Below are 21145 nucleotides of genomic sequence, written 5' to 3' on the forward strand. Positions count from 1 at the left end.
GAAAGGAAAGTTTTAAACTTCCTTGTCACTCTATGAAACAAACATCACTTCCAAATAAGTTGGTGATAAAAGTCCCTGGTGAAACTATCACGTTTACTCTAGTTCGAAGGTAAAGTTGAATCACACTTGAGGAATTTCCATGCCATCTGTTAGAATATTCTTCGAGAGGTACAATATAATATTGGTGGGTCAGTGAATGTCTTGTCGTCAGTCTAATTACTCTAGGCACTATTAATTTGTTGGACTGAAATTGGTGGATATGCAACACTTTAGTTTTATCTAAATTATAAATGATAGATATGTGACACTATAATTAACGAGTGTACTGTGTTCCTAAGATCTCAACATGACCCGGACGAAAGAGCATGAGAGCCTCAATTACATAATACAAGCCTTCTTGTCCGGATCAGATTTAGGCCGTGTTTGGTGCATATGCGACACTCCTGTGGGCGTGTTTGGCTCCACATGAAACTGGGTTTAGTTTGGTAAAAAGGACATTTTGGGCTATGATATGGTTAACTATCCTTCCTATTTACTTGAAATTGTTGACTGAAATGATAGTTCTGTGTGCCTCAGGGAAAGTTCTCTTCTCTTTCCTTGTTTCACATATAATTTATCTGATTACAATGTACATGGTTATTGAATGCAGGATTCAACTACCATTGAGCTGAAAAGTTGGTTTTAAAGGAACCTCTAAAACCAATTTTTGGTCATCCAAACAAAAACCATGTTTTTGGTTTAGAAAACTTGATTTAGTTATATTACCCAAACACTAAAACCAGGTCTTCAAAATCCTTCAAGGGGCTGTTTGAAGCATTGGAAATATGAAATTGAAAGAAGTTTTTAGAAACTTATTTCCAAAAGTGAAGAAGTGAACAAAATCCATAGTTTCAAAAAAGTGTATCTAAACAAGGCCTCAGATTCGAACTAGCGGGGCGCTCTGGCGTTCGATTCCATTGTGGACCCAAGCTACTGTCTGGCCCGTCTTCTGCTCACAACTGGCAGAGCACCAAGTTTTAAGCCCCACGCCTAGCACCGCCAGAGCCTTCCAGACGCGACCCCCTTCTCTCCGGTCTCCCCCTCCGTTTTCTGTTTCTAGAATAGAATGGTGTGCTCTGCGTCTCCGCCTCTGTGTCGCGTCCTCTCTCTGTAGGATGAGCGAAAAGGGCGGAGGGACCGTCGTCAACCTCCACTGCCCTTCCTCCAGCAAGCCTTCTGTGCTCAGGTTCGTGGCGTTGGAGGGGAGCAGGCTGGACGTGGGCACTATCGCTCGCTGCTTTGGCCTCGACCCTTCCAGCGTTAGGTTCAACGGCTACTACGTCAGCAGGGGGACAGACTTCATCTCCTCCCTCACCTGGACCTCTCTCCTCTCCTTCTTCTCTGCCAGAGGTTTCCCCACTGGCAAGGAAACCCACGATCCCCTCGTTGTCGAAGGCAAACCCTCTAAAGAGGCACCACCTTTTGATGGTATTACACACTCTCTCTGTCTCTCTAGATTTCAGTACAACAGAGTTGCAGTAGAATTGGGTTTCTTTTTCTTTGATTTTTTCTTTCCCTTGTTTGTACAATCTTAGAAAGCCCATTGCTATTGAGGTAGTTGCTTCATGTTTGTTTGTGTTCATGTCTCTGTGGTATGAAAAGTTGTTGTTTCTATGCTAAAATCCTTGGAAGTTAAATGCCAAAATAAGATAATTGCATATATTGTGAAGTTGGATTCTATTATAGTTTCACTTTCATGATATACTCTGGGAATTTGAGTTGAAAATCTATTTGGTTCCTGGAGTTCATCCCTTATACATTATTATTCACTGGACAAATAAAAGTTGAAAACGTCCTGGTCTAAGCGAAAAAAAAAGAAGAAGAAGAAGTTTTGTGCACCCCACCTCTTCTCAGTGATCTTGTGAATGTTTATGTGCTATCATTCAATCATGACATGCATCAGAAACCTTCGTTAAGGAGCAGAACCTTCAAAACTGTAGCGACTAAAATAGAATATATCTAGCGGATCATCCGCTGTTTAAATAAAAAATGGTTAAAGGCGTAGTTTTCTTTTTTTTTCAACAAGTGACATTTTCATAAGTTCGAGTGCTACAATGTTTGAGATTCAAAAAGTGAATGATTCATTTCCCCTTGATGTCAAAACTTCATTGGACATATGTGCTGTTCTAATGAGAGGGGACACGACGGGAATAGGTCTGCAGGGAAGACATAATTATTGGTGTACATTGTACCATTCCCAGCTTTTGTGTTCTATTTTTTTTTTTTCTTTGGAGAAGGATGCCCAATAATATTTGTACAAATATTTCTCTAGTTGAAGTATGCGTCTACTGATCGGCAATTATGTTGGCACCATAGTTATTGCTGGGTAAAAGATAAGCTTCGAAAAAAGAAAGAAGATCAAGTTCAATCACAATAAGATAGAGAGTACCTAAGAGCTCTTAATTCTGAAGAGATTGAAAAGCTAAAATAAGTATCAAATAACTGAAGTATCCTGAATGGTACACTTGAAACGTGGACATTTTGCATATCTTTATATAATTTCATACCATCAGTTTGTTCAACATTAAACGGACGGCTTTCCTAGGAACATCCAGCTTCTTAAATATATGTTTGCAATCTATTATTATTTCATTGTCCTTTGTTATATTAATCAGTAGACTTCTGCATCTTTAGAACGAAGTACTTTCGTCCAATGCGAATCAAAGGAGATTGATCCACCAGCCAAGAGGAAGACATGGTTTGAAGATCTGGCAAATGTTGACCTGCTCAAGAAAAGAAGGACGAAAGATCGTGACCCAGGTGAGCTGTTGCCTTCCTTGTATGAAGCATCACCTCACATGTGAGGAAAAGCTGCACCCTTAGCCAAGTAATTGATAGCCTATTATTCAGGCCAAGCTAGATTGACCTCAGCAATCAGGTCTCAAGCTTATATTAATCAGTAGGAGAGGAAATGCTCAAACATGTTCAAGCCCCTGTCTCTACATTCTGCCATCTAAAATGATGGTCCAGTGTGCTGGTCTAGCATGGATGGTCTTGCGCTACATGAATACAAGAAAGAAGCACGCATCATGATATGTAAATCTGTATCTATAAGCTTAAAATCCAAGACCATTAATCTTAAACAACGTTCCATTTACACATTGAAAGTCACGACCTTTTGTTATTCTTTCATTTTTTGGGCATGTAGAATCCATCTATATGCTTTACATTTGCGAAAACTGAAAAATAATATACCAATATTCACCTGGTTTTTCTCCTGTCTGTATCAGAATTAACTAATCCAAGGGTTGGCCTGACAACGTTCCCAAGTTCGACTGGCCGCTCACTTGGTTGTGCTGTTGCTGGAAATGTGAAGCGCTTGAGAGAGGAAGACATGGTCTTGGCAGCAGCTTATAAAAGAATCAGATGATGTTTTGCATTGTGTGATTTCTCCTGAGGCAGGCGTTCTTCTGCAGCATGAGTTGTGGGTCATCACTCATCAGGATGTTCTATGGGGAAATTGAGCCAAGCGATGTGGAATCCAGACGATTGATCAGCAGAGATACATGATTTTTTTTTTTTTCATTTGTATAATTTTCTTCCAATGCCTCCCTTCTGATATGGAGAGAAGGCTCACCCTTTGAAAAGGGATGTATTTACTGCTTAGAGTGGTGCAGAGTAGTATATCTAGAAATTGTCGTGCTGTAGACATCTTGTGGTGTCCTCTTAGACCTTCCCCTTGTAACCCTGTGGTCTTCTCGCCCCTGTAACTCTGTCATGTTGTGGCTTGAGCAGCGCCCCAAGGTCTTGTTTGTCTGTAGAGCTCTCCACCTTCAACTTCAACTTGAAGCTCTTAAACCGACTGCTACATGAGGTAAAGCTGTATCTGAGCCTAGCTAGAACTGAGTTGCGGGGCTGGAGCTTGGCTTAAGTCATGGTTCACCTGTCTTGAGCTCGAGCTCAGCTCAAACTAGGCTTGAGCTTGACAAAGCTGGCTTGGGTAAGCTCCAGCCTAGCTGATTATGGGCCTTGTGTAGGAAAGAACAGAATGAGTTTTCAAAGTAGTTACTTTTACTGGAAAACCCAAAAAATGGCCGTTTCACCCAAGGCATCTTATTTGGCAATGGTGTGATATATATTGTATAATGTGCTCGTAACGAACTTAATGGGAGTTCAATATTACCAAACCTACACAGAATCAGTTTGATTTTAAGCTCAACTATTGGCTTGAAAACATTTGGTTTAATAAATGCGTCCAGCGTGAGTTGCTCAATTTTGTTGTGTGATTAGAGTTAGGCATATGAAGCTTTTGTTGCTGAATCCATACAATGTCATTTATCATTTTGTTTTCCACTTGTCCTCCTTGTGAGATACTTTGATAAAGGTCAGATCTGATCTCTGTCTCTTTTTCCCTGACCTTCAGGTTTTTTTGGGGATTAAGATACTTGTTAACCAGATAATCATGCATCTATCGTTCGTGCATCTATCTAGTACTTGTTGAAATCAAATTGATGATCAGATTTTCATTGGTCCACCCGTCCAACCAGCTACTCCCTTTGAAATTACTTATCCTTACATGAGGAACTCACATTCATGCACTGGGACTTGGTGTGCTGGTTTCGGTGTAAGACCTGTGGTTAGTGATTTCCCTTTGGAACTAATTATCGTTGCATGAAGAACTCACATTCATGCACTGAGACTTGGTGTGCTGGCTCCGGTGTAAGACCTGTGGTTAGTGCACCTTTAGGGCCTATGAAAATATGCTACCCAACTACGCCGGACCGACTTGGGTCTATAATGGCTGTCCTTTTTTCCTTGTTTTTTTTGCCCTTTGATGTTTTTCTTCTACTAATTCAAAGGCACTCATAGTTGTAGAATCACACAATGCAGGTAGGAAGATCAATCATTTTTCTGAAGGGGTTCCCTGTGTTGTCCAGTTCTTCAACCGGCAGCAACTAACTAAATTCTTCGTCTACGTTCCAGCATTTGGAACAAAAGATTAACTGAAAAATTTGTTAGGCACGCACTGTAGATCCATGAGCTCGATTTTCACAGTTTAAGCCATGAACAAAAATTTGTAAGAAAAATTTTTGACACTAATGTTCTGAAAGAGGTCGGCCACGGCCGGCAAGGTTGTCAAACTCGGCCTGAATCTGGCGGGGCCGGTAGCAAATTGATTTTGGGCTGATGCTCTGTAATATTGTTTTAAACATGTTTTTAGTTCTTAATTTTTGATCTTTTTTATATTTTTTCAAAAATATATAGTGGCTTTGAAATATTACATATTAGAAAGGATTGTCATTACATGCTGTAATAAACTGGACAACATGGTAAATTCTGCATCATTGCAGCGAGAGGCTGTCACGAGAGGGCGACTTGTACGTTAAGTCATTCCACCTAAAACGATGGAATGCTCCAACCACCTTATGGCTTATGCATTGCATCAAAGACTGACACAGCATCTATTTAATGCCCTAACAAATAACCTTTTCCCAACACGTTATTCAAAAGCCTTAAAAAATACAAAACCGTTGACAAGACATTATAAAGAAAAATTTCTTCGAAGATTAGAGAGAAGCAAACACCTTTGATTGTTAGACCGATCACCAAAAAGAAGGCGAGGCATACAATAGAATTCTTGGGTCTGCAAGTCCAAAAAGGGCTTAATGCTTGGAACGACGACGGACATAGAATAGAGATTCCTTGTCCATTCTCAAGTCACTGTGCTTGAGATAAAAGCTGAAGCAAAAAAAAAAAAAAGAAGCCACCAACCAGTGCCACCACCCGGTTTTCATCTCATATTGAACACCGATACTTCATCGGCTCAGTTCACAGGAACAAATTTTTTTTCATCCTGTCCGATATTGATCAATTCAGTTTTACAATAGACTGAAATCTTCCAAGGAGGCACGATGCGTAGGCCGATACGCAGCCAGTTCCTTCAGCTACTCATTGGAAATATTCCCTTAACATCCTTTTACCGTGAGGCTCAAACAGGGCTAAAAAGGATTTTCACTTTCTGAAGAATCAGCTAAGCTCACAAAGCCTGTAAATGACCTCCCCACCTATGACTGGTTAAGCCAATTCTTCAGATTCATCTATCTTAATCATGTGTCCTTTTCTCAGGTGTATCTCATAGTATCAACAAAATGCTGGACCACAAAATGCTTTGCTAATCATCAACCTTGGAAAAGAGATAAAACTGATTATGAATCCAAATCGGAGCTGGACGATAGAATCTCCCCTTGATGTTAGGCCACATGAGGATGGATTTAGGAAAATCAAGCTCATCCACCCTAGCACTTGCAGCAAGACATGGTTCAACTTAGGCGCCTTGGATCCCAGTACTTGAGCTGCAACGTTTGCAGTATGTACATCTTCTGCTTATATTCAAATTCTCAACTCTTAAAACCTCTGTATTTGTAGTGATCACAGCAATATCGAATGTTCTGTTACATGCACCCAGAAGCGCAGCCATTGACTCTTCCAATAACCATGAGCAACACTCTGCGATATAATCAAGGGACTTAGTCACACGCAACACCTAAGGCCACTTCACCAATTCTCGTCCCAGCTATGTATGCCCCAGACCATGCATTCTGCAAAAAAAACATGGACAGGCAACAGAGACAGTGTCACAAAAGCTTAATCAAGAGAAGAATTTGGCTCTATAAGGAATGCATTTTTCTGATCAGAAAAGATCCTAGAATATAGTTAAGATGTGCCAGAGGTGAAACGTTTCCCTTCCATAGGATGGACGAGCATCAATCACCTTTTCTCCTTTGTCAATGAGGACAAGGAACATAGCCGGATCAAGAACTTAGACTAGGAGTGTAGGCTCGCCCCACAGTATTTACCTTATGCCTGTTAAAGGGGGTAACGCAAGCAAAAATCTAACTTGCAATTCTGAGGCACTCTAGTTATCCTCGAAGTCACCCTAGCAAACTTGACAATGACATGAACCCCTGAATAATCAAATATTTAAGTCCATATAGAAACTCTTTTCTTCAAACTAAGCAAGTAAGCATCTGCTACAAAGACGCTAAAAGAAAGGTTGCTCAATACAGCTTCGCACAGAAAATTACCCAAAAAGGCTTAACGGACAAAAGACATACACACGTTACAGTTTTCAATTACCCGCTTGAATTAGTAAAGAAGTTACAAATAAATAGCCAGTGAGAAACTTCTTTTGAAACTTTAGCATAATTTTGTTATTTCACCAAAAGCTAAGAATCCTACTGTAAATTTTTAGTTCCATAGTTTTCAAGAATTAGTTTACAACAGAAATATATGCATATCTTCAGCTTTATATAGTAAAAAGAATAGCTTCTGACGTCCTCATATAATGCTCAACCAACATTACCTGAAAATTGAAACCACCAGTGACTCCATCAACATTTAAAACCTGCAAACCGTTTCACCAGTCAAAACCGTGTAACACCTATTACAGTTGACATAAACAATCACTAATACAATGAATACCGTGTCTCACTGGGTACTCAAACTGTTTTTTATTCACGCAGTTAGTGGACAAAAAGAATTCTATTTTCAGGTGTTTTGGTGCTCAAGGCTTTCGCTCTTCCCATGAGTGGTATTGCAATTTTTAGATAGATCTCCACCCCCTACCTAATAAGATGTCTACCAAAGAGCTCGACGAACTGTTTCAGGATGAAGTCCCCCTCCTGCTGCCATTAAAACTAACTTGCATAGAATGCAAAGAGTTCATTTTGCATCCAATCAGTCATAGAAAACTAGATAGTACCCTACAAACTGTTTCACTAGACAAAAACATGTTAACACCGATTATATTTAATGTAAGAAACCACTAAAATAATGTGAATATCATGTTTCACTGAGGACCCTAAATATTTTTGCCTCACACGGTTATTGCATAAAAAAATTTCTATTTTCAGTTGTTTTGGTGCTCAAGGCCTTTACCCTTCCCATGAGTGGCATTGATATTTTTAGATAGGTCACCATCCATTACCCCTGCTTAATAAGATGTCTACCAAAAAGCTCTACAAACTGTTCCAGGATGAAGTCCCCCTCCTGCTGCCATTAAAACTAACTTGCATTGAATGCAAACAGTTCATTTTGCTTCCACTCAGTCATAGAAAACTATGTAGTACCTAACATACTTCAGGTGTCCTCAGGCTAGGACACATACATGAGGCAGTTTCTTCATTTCAGTGGCACCATCACATTGACAAAAAATTGCAAAATATTCAATACAAGCAGCTGAAAACAACAAAATAATGCAAAGCAAGTACCTCTCCAGCAAAAAAAAGACCAGGTTCTTTTCGGCTTTCCATTGTGCTTAGAGTAATCTGCATGAACGACCAAATGGAACAAAAGATTGTGCCTTCAAAAGTTAAATGTGATATAAACCCAAGATCTTCAAAATCAGTACCTCAGTGAATGGGACTCCACCAGCAGTGACAAATTCATCTTTGAATTGGCCCTTCAGATAGAAAGGAATAAAAGTGTGATTTTTCATGAAGAACAACATATGTCTGTAAAGCCTGCATCTAAACTGCTTGAGAGGTGGAGGGATGGGACACACCAGAAAAATGTCAAACCACTTACCTTTCCAACAATACTAAATGAGCATTGCTTCATTAGTAACGCAATCGAACTTAATGATGTTTTTGAGACAGAAGCCCATAAGACATCCTCATTTACTCCCTGTGAAGAAAAAGTTTTAAACCTCCAAAATCATGGATTGTTAGTAACTTTGCATTTAATAGGGTAAAGTAGAAGCTATTGTTTTAACCTCTCGTTCAAGTAAATACTTCCAAAATCTTTTCACCAAACTCAGCTGCATAGGACAGGAGTTCAGGACCTTTTGTTTCTGAAAAAGAAACCAATATATACATCAGTGTAGAACTTGTTCCATAGAAGGTATGATGTCACATTATCCTAAAAAAATCACTTCTTAACCATCAGCTAAGCACACAATTTCAAGATCATAAGGTAAGCTTGAGGTACCAAAATGACATTACAGTATTATCATGATACAAATATTTCAGAAGTCATTGATGTTTTAGAAATCAAGCTATAAGTGATACACTCCTACACGTACAAAGATTAATATAGGGTGGACTTCTGAAAAGGACATAAAAAACCGAGGTCTGCAGAGCAAGAATGTTTTCTACATATTAGAAAATGAAATTATAGAAAATGATGTTTCAGAAATCATGGCATAAATGATAAGCTGCTACACATCCCAATAAAGATTAACACACTGTTTGGATGGAGGCCAAGAGAGGAAAAGGAATGGATGGAGGGGAAAGGAAAGGAAAGAAAGTGAAGGGAATGGGGAGGGAAAGGAGAAGACAGGAAAGGGGAGGAATGTTCATTCCTTTCCCTCCCAATCCCTCCATTTTTGGAGGGATTGGAATTACATTAAAAAATCGTTTCCTTTTCCTCCCTTTCCTTTCCTTTCCTTTGCACCCAAACACAATTCTTAGCTCTCCTTCTCTTTCCCTCCTTATTAATTAGTCATTCAAACACAAGAATGATAAGCTCCTGCACATCCCAACAAAGATTAAGGTAAGATGGACTCATGGAAAGCACATAAAACGACATCTGCAGAGCAAAAGTATTTTGTACAAACTAGACCATCAATTTCGAAGAGTACAACTGTCAAAAAAAATAAGTCACAGTTAACAAGAGTGTGAGGTTTAAACAAATTTTTAGCATGAGGAAAACATCCACTTATTTGGTAAATACTCCATGAACTGTAATGCTGCAGGAAAGTTCAAACAGAATATTGCGCATTCAACAGTTATTTGGTAAGCTGTTTCCTTTTCCTTTAAACAGCTTATTTCATGCTCACAGGTAAACTGTAATGCTGCAGGAAAGTTCAAACAGAAAATAGTGGTGATCCATTCATTGTGTAATTTTATTCCTCATAGGCTAGCAATGCTCAAGAGAAATATTAGTATTGTCAAGATACTATGTACAATGATTGAACCAAGAAACCAAAGACATGCTTAACCAGTAAAGGCAGTGACTAGAATAAGACCATAGAAATATGTAGTGGCATTTTGAACTTTATCAATGACAAAAGTTGAGAACTTTCTGGAGAAAGAACTAATCCGCAAGCCAATGTGGTTACTCAGAATATTGCGCATTCAATAGGGTGGTCTTGAGTTATATTATTTCACATGATCCTAGTCTTAATCTTTTATGTGGAATAGATAACAAGGTCCTTCAAGGAATCAAGAAGCTCTCAGGCCAAACAAGGTTACTCCATGGAATCAAGAAGCTCTCGGGCCAAACAAACGCTAGAAAGAACCACTAGGTGATCAACCAATAGAATGCTCGTCCAGAGACTGGACTGTTCACCACTTCAGCGCGCGCGCGAGAGAGAGAGAGAGAGAGATCAAAACTAGAAAATACTAATCTACATGTACAGACTACATTTCAAAATTTCATATTATATAGAAAAAATCATGAGAACAACAAATCAACTTATAGATGTCAATCAAGCCAGGGTATGTGCTGCAATCATATAATGCCTATAGTTGGAGTTGATTTGCAGAGAGACAAAAGGTAATTTAGATAATTTTACTAATCATTAGCATGCCCATTTAAATTAAAAACATATATGATAGGAAAAATAAGGGGACTCAACTGCAAATTGACTCTTGTGCTTAGTTAGAATAGATATCACATCATCCATATGACAATCAGGGACAAAATCCACCAAAAGGATACCTGCATTTTGAATAGAATTAAGCCAGTAAAGAAGCCAATGGAATTACGGAAAAGGAACTTCATGATTTGCCAGGCAAATAGGAACAAAAAATATTGAGATATAATGTAAAATAGACATGGTATATAACAAAATGAAGCCTTAAGAGACTTTAGAATTATCAATGGGAAAGATAAAAAAAATTTACGTTCCACTTTTCACGCTGGTTACATCACATTAGTACCTGAATGCAGGGAGAAGCTACATTTGCAATAGAATCTACGAGATTAAAATATTTGTTTTAGTTTTTATCTTCCAAGTTCCAACTTGCTTTTAGTTTATACAACATTATGATCACTTTATTCCAACTCTGTAGCCTAACCATTAGATGTAATCTGTATATTTGCAGGCCTATCCATTCTCAGATTGGATCAGCAGTTTCTTCCATCAAAACTACAGAAATCTAAATAAGCAAAAACTATGTTTCAACTAAATCCACAGCAATGAAACTTCTGCGAACAAACTACCCTTGAAGCCATATTAAGGGCCAGAGCAAATAAAGACTATAACCTTCACAAGAGAAATTCCATTCTCAATGCCGCAAACAAATTAAAAGTGTTGACACAATGCAAAAAAAAACTTGCAGTTGTATCGCTGCAATGCAGCAGGATATTAATCATACTTGACCCTCATGCATCATTTTAAACAGTTGCCATGGATGCAGGAAAATCTAAACATATCTACAAAAAGCACTATTATCTAGATGTGAGCATATATATGAATGCAACTGATACCTTTGTAGTTGGAACCAAAAAGGTCACGTGCCCCCCAAGCTGATAACCGAAGAATGACAGGTCCACTAAGTCCCCAGTGGGTTACTAGCATTGGCCCAACCTTAGGAACCAGAAAAGTCATGAATAGCAAAGCCTAGCAAACACCAATTTGATAGACAAAAGATAAGTTTACCTGAACAAATTGAGGAATGTTACGAACATTTTGTATTGTCAATGTTGCTTTCACTTTTGGGAAAGTTACCTAAGCACCACCAGAATAATAGAAAGATCATGAATAAGCAGCAGCCACAACAAACATCTATACTTCATGGTTTTAAGAGGGATGAGGAGAGAAAGACAAACTATGGGAATCGTTCCAAACCAAAAAGTGACTACTGAAAAACCAGAGAGCATGCTACTGCATGATTCAAGATCTTTCAACAAGCATATGTATCACATACAGAACATTGGTGCATGGTATAAAATAAAAAATTGATACACGATTTTTTTTTTTTGCCTTTTTACTTTATTTCATAAGCGGCATGCTTGTCTTGGTCCATTGGTCAACTCACTACAACATACTAACCTTTACCCATGTGGCACAGGCTCAAGGCCTGACATCTCCTTATCTCCCTCAAGCTCTACTTTTTGATAAGCTAAAACAAGGGATAATTCGTCCAATGGATGGTTGCAAGAAAATAGTTCACATAAATATAACATCGAATTCCAACAGTAGAGCTTAAACAAAAGGATAGAGACGTTAATTTTTTGTATGACCAGAATGAAATCATGCTATCTAAGAATTTAGATGCATCAAACAGGGGGAAAAAAGTATAAGATGCAGCTGAATTAAGAGTGGGCAGATACTAATTCTTTATTCCCATTTTGCCACCTTACTTAAGCGGTTAAACCAAACAAAGATGAGCAAGGGGAAGAAGAAGAGAAAATAAAAGATATGAAGCACTAGATCTAACAGAGAAATTGCAAAACACAAGAAAGGAAGCATGATTTTGACATTTCTGGATTACAAAAGGAAATCATTTCTTATTATTGATAAAAAAGATAGTACCCCAGCTAAATCTAACAGATGCTTGTCCTCTATCTTGAATGTGAACAGACTTGGCATTGGTTGCACAATTGAATGGCCAAGCTGAGCAGCAATATCAAAACCCTGCAAAGAATGCCAAGGACAAAACTGGATGTTAAAATATATAACAGCAATGCATAAGTTACAGAATTATATTGCTTTTGCCAACCTGCCTACTACTGCCAGTTGCAATCAACAGGTAATCAGATTCAACTGTCTCAACAGTAGCCATCTTGACTTTCTGTATTGAGAGGGCAAATCTCCCAGAGACACTGCGAGATGCATGCATCAGTACTTTGCCAGTCTGCAATTCAACTGATCCAACAACAATTTTTTTGTTATTACTAAATATTATGCATTATATTTCCCTGGAAAGAAGGTGCAGAAGATGCAATCGGAAATTTGTCATAGAATGACAGAATGGTAACAAGGGTTTATATATTGAAAATGCAAGTAGAAGGTTCGAGACAAATTGTGGAGCAATTACCACGGTCAAAAAGCAAAAGTAGTCAGACCAATTTGCCAGACAGCCGGTCTTTTTCACTTCATTGCATGTAGGGTGTAATACGCAGAAAAGAAGTACCATCAGCAACAGTTGAGTTATCTCATGTAACAGTTGAAGATTCCAAAGACATTGGATGGACAAAAGAGGAGAAGCAGATGACCTGACAATCAGCTCTGACTGGGAAACTGATCCTAATTTGGGACTATTGTTAAACAACAACATAAATTGAGCTGAGCCAGATGTTAGGTAAAAGATGAAAGGCCACCACAAAAGAGCGATAAAAGATAAGTGGACTCACACAAGTGGACACTCTGTTTCTTTTACTAAATAAACTTCACGTATCAATAGCCACCAGGTTGAGGACTGAAGAGAAACTAGTTCAACAAAACCATAAAGGATGCAATGCAAACAAAGAAGGAAAGGTATATCCTGCTTTGATGTTTCAACTTTTTGTTGCAGATGCCCAATATGGGCACACATGCCACATAATAAAAAAGCTTCTTATTATTTAATTATCAAATACACTAAAGAAGCCTGTTATTTTCTTCATTAACAAATATATATTTGCACCACATCAATGGGATTCAATGAAGAAGTACTCCATTGGAGAGATTATCAAAAACTAAAAAACAAAAAAAAACAAAAACATAGTTTATCACAATTTCATCCAGTAAGCCCACCATCCATCAAGAGAATCAATCCTTCTTTCTCATATTTTCAACAGACTATTTGGTAGCATTAGTCAGGAGTGAAGCTTTAGCACCGTAGTTATAGCCCAAAGATGTTACAAAAGGACCATGCTAAACTGCACATTCTCAGAACACATGGATTTGATGCTCATCTAAATCTAACTTTCCACCAAAGAGCAAAGGATATCATGTTAGAAGTTCATTGACACCAACCTATCGCCATTCCAGAAGTTCAGGTCATCATTCTTTGAAAGCCATATTTTTAATCTTAGCAAAATAAATTGTTGGCTGGCTTAGCCCTTTCTATAATGTGGCATCGGATCATGTCACTATTTTCAGAACAAAGGCAATTAGGCTCTTGCGTTTTTGCTAGATTTGTGGCAGAAGAGTGACTGGTGACTGTGGAAACACTGTAAGTGATCTTGTGATACACTAGCCACCAGATCAGATATTTATAACTTGTGCTGCATAAGAAAAGAAAAGGGACAGAAATCAAACCCAGTTATCAACACTTTGCTACCCCAGTCTGACTTAACAAGTGCACCTTTAAGAAAAAAAATTGCATCCATACTTTGCATGAAGAAAATACTGTAGTACAAGAGAAGTTTGTGCAGCCAGCTTAATCAGATCAGGAAAACAGTATTACGTCACAATCCCTATATTTATTTGTTCTCAGCTATTAGTCTTTTTCTTTTTTCTTGTCATCATATGGTTCCATCACATGCAGATGGTATTGCAGCTTTTGACACACCAGAGCAGGTTTACCCATTTAAAACTTATGTAGCTGAAGAATCCCAAAGTTTCAAACAAGTAGCTTTTCATTCTAAGCATATCCAAACTATAAAATGTTGATATTGCAATGGTACTGAATAGACAAAAAGAATCTATACCTCCACTTCTCCTTGCTTGATCCAAAAGACAGTTCACTATAGTAGAGGAACTATCGCTGACGGGGAACACTCTTCCATCATCTTCTATCTAGAGATATAAATGGTCAATAGAGCCACAAACACCATTTAAATGCATAAAGGCAAAGACGTAGAACTCATAACAAATTTAAACAACCTTGAGTTGAACACCATGATCGTTGAACCAAGACATGGTATCAAGTGGACCGTGCATTTTGAAGAAGGATCCTTTCAACTCCTTATGGCCCCTAGGATAATGTTCTGCCAAAATCTGAAACTACTTGCAGTTATAAAGGGATTCTTATAATACAGTTAATACACGACGGTAGATGAAAGATATTTGAAATACAAATCAAGCTCCCAAAGAGAAAGAAATCTCAAAACCCAAAAATAGGCATATCAAACAAGTATCTAAGGCCTTATTTGGATTACAATTTTCAGACTTTAGCTCTCAAATGACTTGAAACATCAAACTTGCCAATTCGATTAATTTTTTAGAGCTATCACTTGGAGAAACTGCAAAAAATATCTGAAATTAAAAGTTTTAGTGCTGACACTCGATCTCGAATAGACTACGTAGGAATTAGGCACTCACCCTTCCGTCGACGTGATGCCCATTTGTCACATTACACCGGCCACCACCAGATACCTTTACCTAGAAAACACAAACAAGGTTTAAATATTAGACGTACTGCAAGAGCGGGAAGACATTTTATACCGATAAAATACTCAATCCCAACACTCAACAAAGATTCAATGATCAGCGACGAGGTTAACTCAACCTTCGACAGAAGCTTTCCTTTCTCGATAACAACTACTCTGAGGTGAGGAGCGACATCCTTAGCCCTAATTGCGCCAAAAACCCCCGCGGCACCGCCTCCGACGACCACCAGCAATTTCTCCGGTTTCTACGAAACGAAACTCATGAGTCCCAAACACAATTTCCAAACCTGAGGTCCCGTAATTTAGGCATCTACATTTATCTAAGCAGCACTTTCCCCCCAATCTTAGGACGAAAATGAGACGATCAGGAGAAGTATAGGGTTCTGCCTTTGCATCAACAAGAGAGAGAAATTGATGTACCGATTGGGCGCAGCAGATGACCAGAGAGTTGAAGTTGCTCCTCAATCTTGGTAATGACGATGAATTATTAGGATTCCTGAGGATCCAAGAAGTGCCGAGAGCTAGCCTGGAGGAGAGTGCCTCCAACGGTCTTGCCGCCATCAATCCTTTGATTTTCTCTTGGCCCCCTGCCAGAAGCTTAGGCCCTTTATTTGGACAGGCCTTGCATGGATCGGAAGACAAATGGACCCGAACCGTCTTCTGATCCATATGGATCATGGTGGCAAGGTGGGTCGGTTACCACCCACAAGGCTACTACCGTTATTTTCCCAGGAAATGGAACCGAACCTAGGGTTTCACATTGACCCGACCCGTAGGGCATTTAGCAAATTAACTTAAGTTCCCATGACAAACAAAATTAAGTACTTTTAATATAGACAAATTCTAAGTTGATTAATAAGTATTAGTTTTCTTAACTGTATATAATAATATATATATGTCGATTAATTGTATCCATATAACCTTGTTTTCTTAATTATTTAAAATAATTATGTTATTTTTATTCATGGTAAAAAAACCCTTCTCAAGGAAAACGAACTGTATTTAAAAAGGTGTCATATTTTTCATGATTATGTTAAGAGGGTTAAATGGTTGTATTTGCTTGTTTAATAATTAAAGTTTCAAAACATAAACATGTGAGACTTTTTGAAAAAAAATTAATTGTTCTTTTAACAATAAGAAGACGTAAACTGTGCTTTTTATCAATGCCCATATTTTTAAGTGTATAACTGAAATTTCTCTAAAAGTAAATAGCTATGAACACTCAAATTTTGTTGCCGCTCGTCGGGCCATGAATACGTAAAAGGCGTGTCACCTGTTTGATTTTGTTTCTTTTTTAAATTGTTAAAGCTGACACTTAAGTTAAACGGAATATTATACCCCACTCAAGTCCCAACTCAGGCAATAAGTTGGTTTGTGCAGCTTGCTACCTGTCATTATTTGTGTTCCATATTTAACTGGAATGACACAACAAATAATCTACTTCACTTTATATATATATATATAATGAGTTTGGGCATTTGAAAAATACCCATATGTCACCATAGTTTTAAGGGTATATGATCTTATTGGATTGGAGGAAGAAAACATTTCATTGACAAAATTTAGCTACAAGACACGAAGAAATAGGTCCATGTATAAAGTGGGGATGAATATGAAAAGAATTTTTAGCTACTAAATATTTATGCAAAACTCTCTTTTTTCTTACTTGGTTTTGCAAAAAAAAAAAAAAAAAAAAACATGCCTATATATCTTATAACGCCAAGTTTCATTATATCCTCACCAAATTTCCGAGATTGTCTCGCCCATATATTAAACGAGTCTCGTTTGATAACTAACCACAAAAGTGAACTGAGTTGAGAGATGAGGTTTCATTCAGATTTACTATGAGTACCTGCAACTAAGCGTTAGACCGAGCTTACTCGTACAAGCGAATCGAGATTAAGTAGCCTTCTTTGGACTCAACCAAGCAAGAACAAGTTCATATCTACAATAAACAATAGAAAAAGCATATTGAAATATTTATCACAACAAGTGTTTCATTTTGGCAGTTTTGTTCTCTCTTTTTCTTTCAAAGAAGTTGTGAAATTGGTCTCTTTTCTATTGGGTGAGTAAAAAGAATACTTCATATTGGTCTCTTTTCTATTGGGTGAGTAAAAAGAATACTTCATCTTACCCTCCATCTAAGAACGGAAGCCTTCACCTTTTTGACTAAACATGCTTTTGGTGTCTTGGGTGATGCCCCCTACGTTTTAACTTAAAAGTTTGTGTCTTTCCTTTCACAACACAGAGAGTTGACGCCACGGGATTTTGAAACAAAGGCTGGCTCTTACCAGCCTCCACCTCGTCCCTTGCACCAAACCCCTTAGAGATCAAGTTGATTCTTTTTCTAGCTCTTAGTAATTTTCTTTTGTTATCGGTTTAGAATATTTCAGAGAAGAAAACCAAGCTATTCCAAATTGAGCATGACTCAAGTTCAGTCGGTTTTAAGCTCATAACTAAAGCTCGCTTACTTACATCAGTAAAAAAGAACTGCCATTTTGACACACCAAAAAGAAAAAAAAAAAAAACCAAAGCTTCGAAGAATTTACCTAAACAAGCCAAGCTTGAATACCTAAGTTCATTGCCGATGCAGCCTTGATTGGAAGACAGTTTAGCCGGAGTAATTATCTGAATTAAGCCGCGAATACTCTTTTTCATGGCCTTAATCTTTATAAGGCGTTGCTGATAAACTCATTATCAGATCCTTGAAGAACTGCTTGGCAATAGTAACCCTATATTATGGTTCTATGCATCTGCAAACGATAATCCGAAGGGTTCCTTGCTGCAAGCATTAGTTATAGTCCTTTGCCTAGCACGATTTTTTCAAGCTTTATCCTTGTTGGGCATTGCCACATAGTTCAACTGTAAAACAAAATGAGGCATGTAGAAGAGGAAGCATACTTGAATCTGTCGCTATATATATATATATATATATATATATATATATATATATATATATATATATTATACTATCAAAAGTCACTCACTTCACTAATAAGGGCAGTTTGATCTATATGATAAATGGTAGAGAGAAAAACAAAGAGGTAAGGTGTGAACCAATAGTAGATAACGAAAATACATGTCAGCCTTTTTTTCTTTGCTTTCTTTCAATCATCTATTACAATGGATCAAATGGCCCCTATAAATGTGTTGAGTGAATCTAGATATCTAAAATCACCATTCAAGATATATATATATATCTATGAAAGAGAGAGAGAGATCATACAAACGAGTCTTTGCATTATAACTGTAGCTTGCGATAAAATGAATAGGGTTGAACATTGCACACGCTTTGTTTCACTTTTTTGTTTCATATAGCTTTTCAGCAGCAGTTCTAACATATAAGAATATCATGTAACATGACTGTGTGTATATATTTTGATGCTTTATTAATTGGCACATATTTTATGGCCATGTAGAAGCACCCAGCTCTACTCCAACACCATCAGTTGGCAGAATGCCTTCATTTGTTCATTAGGCAATGCTAGGCAAACATTAATTCCCAAACTGCCCTCATCACCAGGCAGCAGCATGACCAGCCCTGGCTTCAGCTCAACAGGAACCAAGCATTCAGCCTTTCCCCACCAGAAATCTTCCTCCCCAAATCCTATCTTAGTCCATGCCACCACAGAGAAGCTGTCAACGACGCGCGGCGCGCCCCGGTTCACCTCCAGCCAGTCTATCCCTGACCTTATATACTCCTCATCCAGTCTCTCCAGCCCTTCTTGCACCTTCTCCACACAGAATGACAGCCCTTGGCTCTTCAACTCAAGCACAGTTGCACATGCAAACCCCGGCACCAACGCATTCCCGGCGAATCCAGGCCCGAGCTTTGGCGACATATGCCGCCGGACGTCGACCGGAAACAGCATAGTTGATGTGCAATCATCAGGCATTCCAATGGCCAGACTCCTCTCCTTCCATACTTTTGCAGCCACAACATGAAAGTCAGTGACCTTCTTGAGCTTCCCGGCTGCAAGGACCTGTGATTTCATGGCGTCGATCTTAGATTGCGGGATGAAGACACTAGAAGGAGTCAGTATGGCACCATCATGCATGAACAAGTCTGCATGGCATTCTCCAGGGATGGAGAAGGGGGAGAGTTCTTGGGGGCTCAGTTTTGAGTACTCATGGTGAGGGTAGGATATCTTAGGTGGGACCCTTGCCTTGAAGATTGTGCGGTCCGGATTAGGCGGCACCAATAGATCTTTGCCAAGTGTACATGCTGCCAAGTTGGCGCAAAAGGTGCGGATCCCGATGCCATCCAGGGTGCAGTGGTTGCAAAGACAAGCCAATGCATGGCCTCCACATTGAAACCTAGTTAGCTTTGAGCTCATCAGACAAAGTCAGGAGTTACAATCTTTATTTCATCATTCAACAGATTTAAAACTGAGTTTTATAAATAAATAAATGAGCCAAAGCAGGAACCAAGTTCTAAAGCCTGAATGTTTGAAGAAAACAAGTTTAACTTCAATGAGATAAAGAAAAATAGGCTTTCAAAAAATTTTCATCCAAGGCCTACTTTGTTGATCATGTTTGAGTATTTAGTGTTCAGCTTCTGCTTGAAGCTAGACGTTTATGCCACAAGAAAAGGTGGTTAAATGAAATTTCTCAAAACCAAACACTTTTTTTCTAATTTCTAAAAGTTAGGCACTTAATAAGGAGTTTCTTGGAGAAATGCTTGACATGATGCCTGAAATGAGAAGTTCACAAGAAAACAAAACTGAGATAAGACTTCATTAGAAAAGGTTAAAAGTAAGAATGTTAGTCTGTAAGAAACTATATATACCATTTATGGCTTATTTTAATAAAATATTGTATTAGCATAAAACAATTAGGGAGTGAGAACAAACACTTGTATGGAGTTTTCTGGCTTCAAGTCTTCTTGAGCTATTTCCTTCTAGTTAGAAGCTTCATGTAGCTAAGAGAGAGAGAGAAAGAGGGGGAGAGAGAGGCCACAGCATGTAGAGTCCCATTAATATAAATCACTGAATTCATCATTTTAAGCTAAAATAATCAAATAACTGCACATTTCTAAAAGTGTCATACCTTATTGGAAGATTTACATAGGCTAATATAGTTGCAATAAAAAAGGCAAGATATTGTGGAATAATCACACTCTTTTGGTGATTAAAAAAAACTTGATTATTTTCTTGCTCATTAAGAAATATTTTATTGGAAATCAATACGAGTTCTTTAGTTAGACAAACTAATGCATATAAATCATGCCACCACACAAAAAGAACAGATACATGGTACAAGGTACGGGCAATTAAACCAAGTCAAGTAAGACTCACTTGGAGCAACAACAGGGGCTTGTCTTCCATATTTTTCTTGTTTAAGTGCCCAACCAAGTGCTTGACCAACTCCTTGTACTCTGGCTTGGGCATCATGAGCTCACCAAGCCATTCAAGTGAGCATGAAGCTGTTGCAGTTGCAACTACCACTCCAGCATCATTGCAGTCTATCTCGAGCACACCAGCCGGGGTCGGCGCAAGCCTACCAGCCATGAAGTCATAGTGAACCAACAGCCGGGTCAGTGCTGTTTTCAAGGTCTTCTCTACTTCAGGGAATGGATCCGGCACTGGTTTTGGCAGGAAAAATGCCACAGATTCATGGTAGGCAACCAGTGTGAGATCGATGTTGGACAGAAAGAGGCGGCCGCGCTTAGTTGGCTCCGCGGGAACCACCACTGAAGTCTCAACCTCCACCACCTCCATTGGAACTTCAATAATAGTCTGGTACAGGTCCAATGGGAGTGGGCTTGATCCCTATAAAAGGCTGTGGGGATGGGTCATCAGGTAGGTGCGGTAAGAAGACCCGCATTTAAGTCTTGGTGTGG

The 21145-nt window shown here is 38.5% G+C and overlaps 3 protein-coding genes across 3 annotated transcripts; 1 reads left to right on the plus strand and 2 right to left on the minus strand.

The window, feature by feature from the left end:
- The first annotated feature begins 1036 nt into the window (after nt 1-1036).
- On the plus strand, nt 1037-3799 carry LOC116248131 (uncharacterized). Its single transcript, XM_031620745.2, has 3 exons — nt 1037-1467; nt 2674-2799; nt 3270-3799. Exons 1-3 carry the CDS (start codon nt 1155-1157, stop codon nt 3407-3409), a joined length of 579 nt encoding a protein of 192 aa, XP_031476605.1. The 5' UTR covers nt 1037-1154; the 3' UTR covers nt 3410-3799.
- A 1955-nt stretch (nt 3800-5754) lies between these two features.
- LOC116248130 (uncharacterized) lies at nt 5755-15867 on the minus strand. The gene is made up of 16 exons (XM_031620744.2): nt 15724-15867; nt 15423-15548; nt 15236-15295; nt 14798-14911; nt 14623-14710; nt 12708-12853; nt 12521-12622; nt 11645-11713; nt 11473-11572; nt 10619-10701; nt 8753-8830; nt 8566-8664; nt 8390-8440; nt 8250-8306; nt 7343-7384; nt 5755-6578 (listed from the first exon to the last, which is right to left on the minus strand). Exons 1-16 carry the CDS (start codon nt 15862-15864, stop codon nt 6507-6509), a joined length of 1428 nt encoding a protein of 475 aa, XP_031476604.1. The 5' UTR covers nt 15865-15867; the 3' UTR covers nt 5755-6506.
- A 2867-nt stretch (nt 15868-18734) lies between these two features.
- Nucleotides 18735-21023, minus strand: LOC116247427 (acyltransferase GLAUCE-like). Its single transcript, XM_031619612.2, has 2 exons — nt 20601-21023; nt 18735-19628 (listed from the first exon to the last, which is right to left on the minus strand). The coding sequence occupies exons 1-2, from the start codon at nt 21021-21023 to the stop codon at nt 18735-18737; spliced, it is 1317 nt and encodes a 438-aa protein (XP_031475472.2).
- Between the last annotated feature and the right edge of the window lie 122 nt (nt 21024-21145).

Source organism: Nymphaea colorata, chromosome 2, assembly GCF_008831285.2.
Source record: "Nymphaea colorata isolate Beijing-Zhang1983 chromosome 2, ASM883128v2, whole genome shotgun sequence".
Taxonomy (NCBI): domain Eukaryota; kingdom Viridiplantae; phylum Streptophyta; class Magnoliopsida; order Nymphaeales; family Nymphaeaceae; genus Nymphaea; species Nymphaea colorata.

Coding starts and splice junctions, on each gene's coding strand:
- LOC116248131 (XM_031620745.2), top strand. CDS start 1,155: ATGAGCGAAAAGGGCGGAGGGACCGTCGTCAACCTCCACTGCCCTTCC. Junction 1,468..2,673: donor AGAGGCACCACCTTTTGATG/GTATTACACACT, acceptor CTGCATCTTTAG/AACGAAGTACTTTCGTCCAA. Junction 2,800..3,269: donor GACGAAAGATCGTGACCCAG/GTGAGCTGTTGC, acceptor TGTCTGTATCAG/AATTAACTAATCCAAGGGTT.
- LOC116248130 (XM_031620744.2), bottom strand. CDS start 15,864: ATGGCGGCAAGACCGTTGGAGGCACTCTCCTCCAGGCTAGCTCTCGGC. Junction 14,711..14,797: donor ATCATGGTGTTCAACTCAAG/GTTGTTTAAATT, acceptor TTATATCTCTAG/ATAGAAGATGATGGAAGAGT. Junction 11,714..12,520: donor ATCTGTTAGATTTAGCTGGG/GTACTATCTTTT, acceptor GGTGGTGCTTAG/GTAACTTTCCCAAAAGTGAA.
- LOC116247427 (XM_031619612.2), bottom strand. CDS start 21,023: ATGGAGGTGGTGGAGGTTGAGACTTCAGTGGTGGTTCCCGCGGAGCCA. Junction 19,629..20,600: donor AGCCCCTGTTGTTGCTCCAA/GTGAGTCTTACT, acceptor ATGAGCTCAAAG/CTAACTAGGTTTCAATGTGG.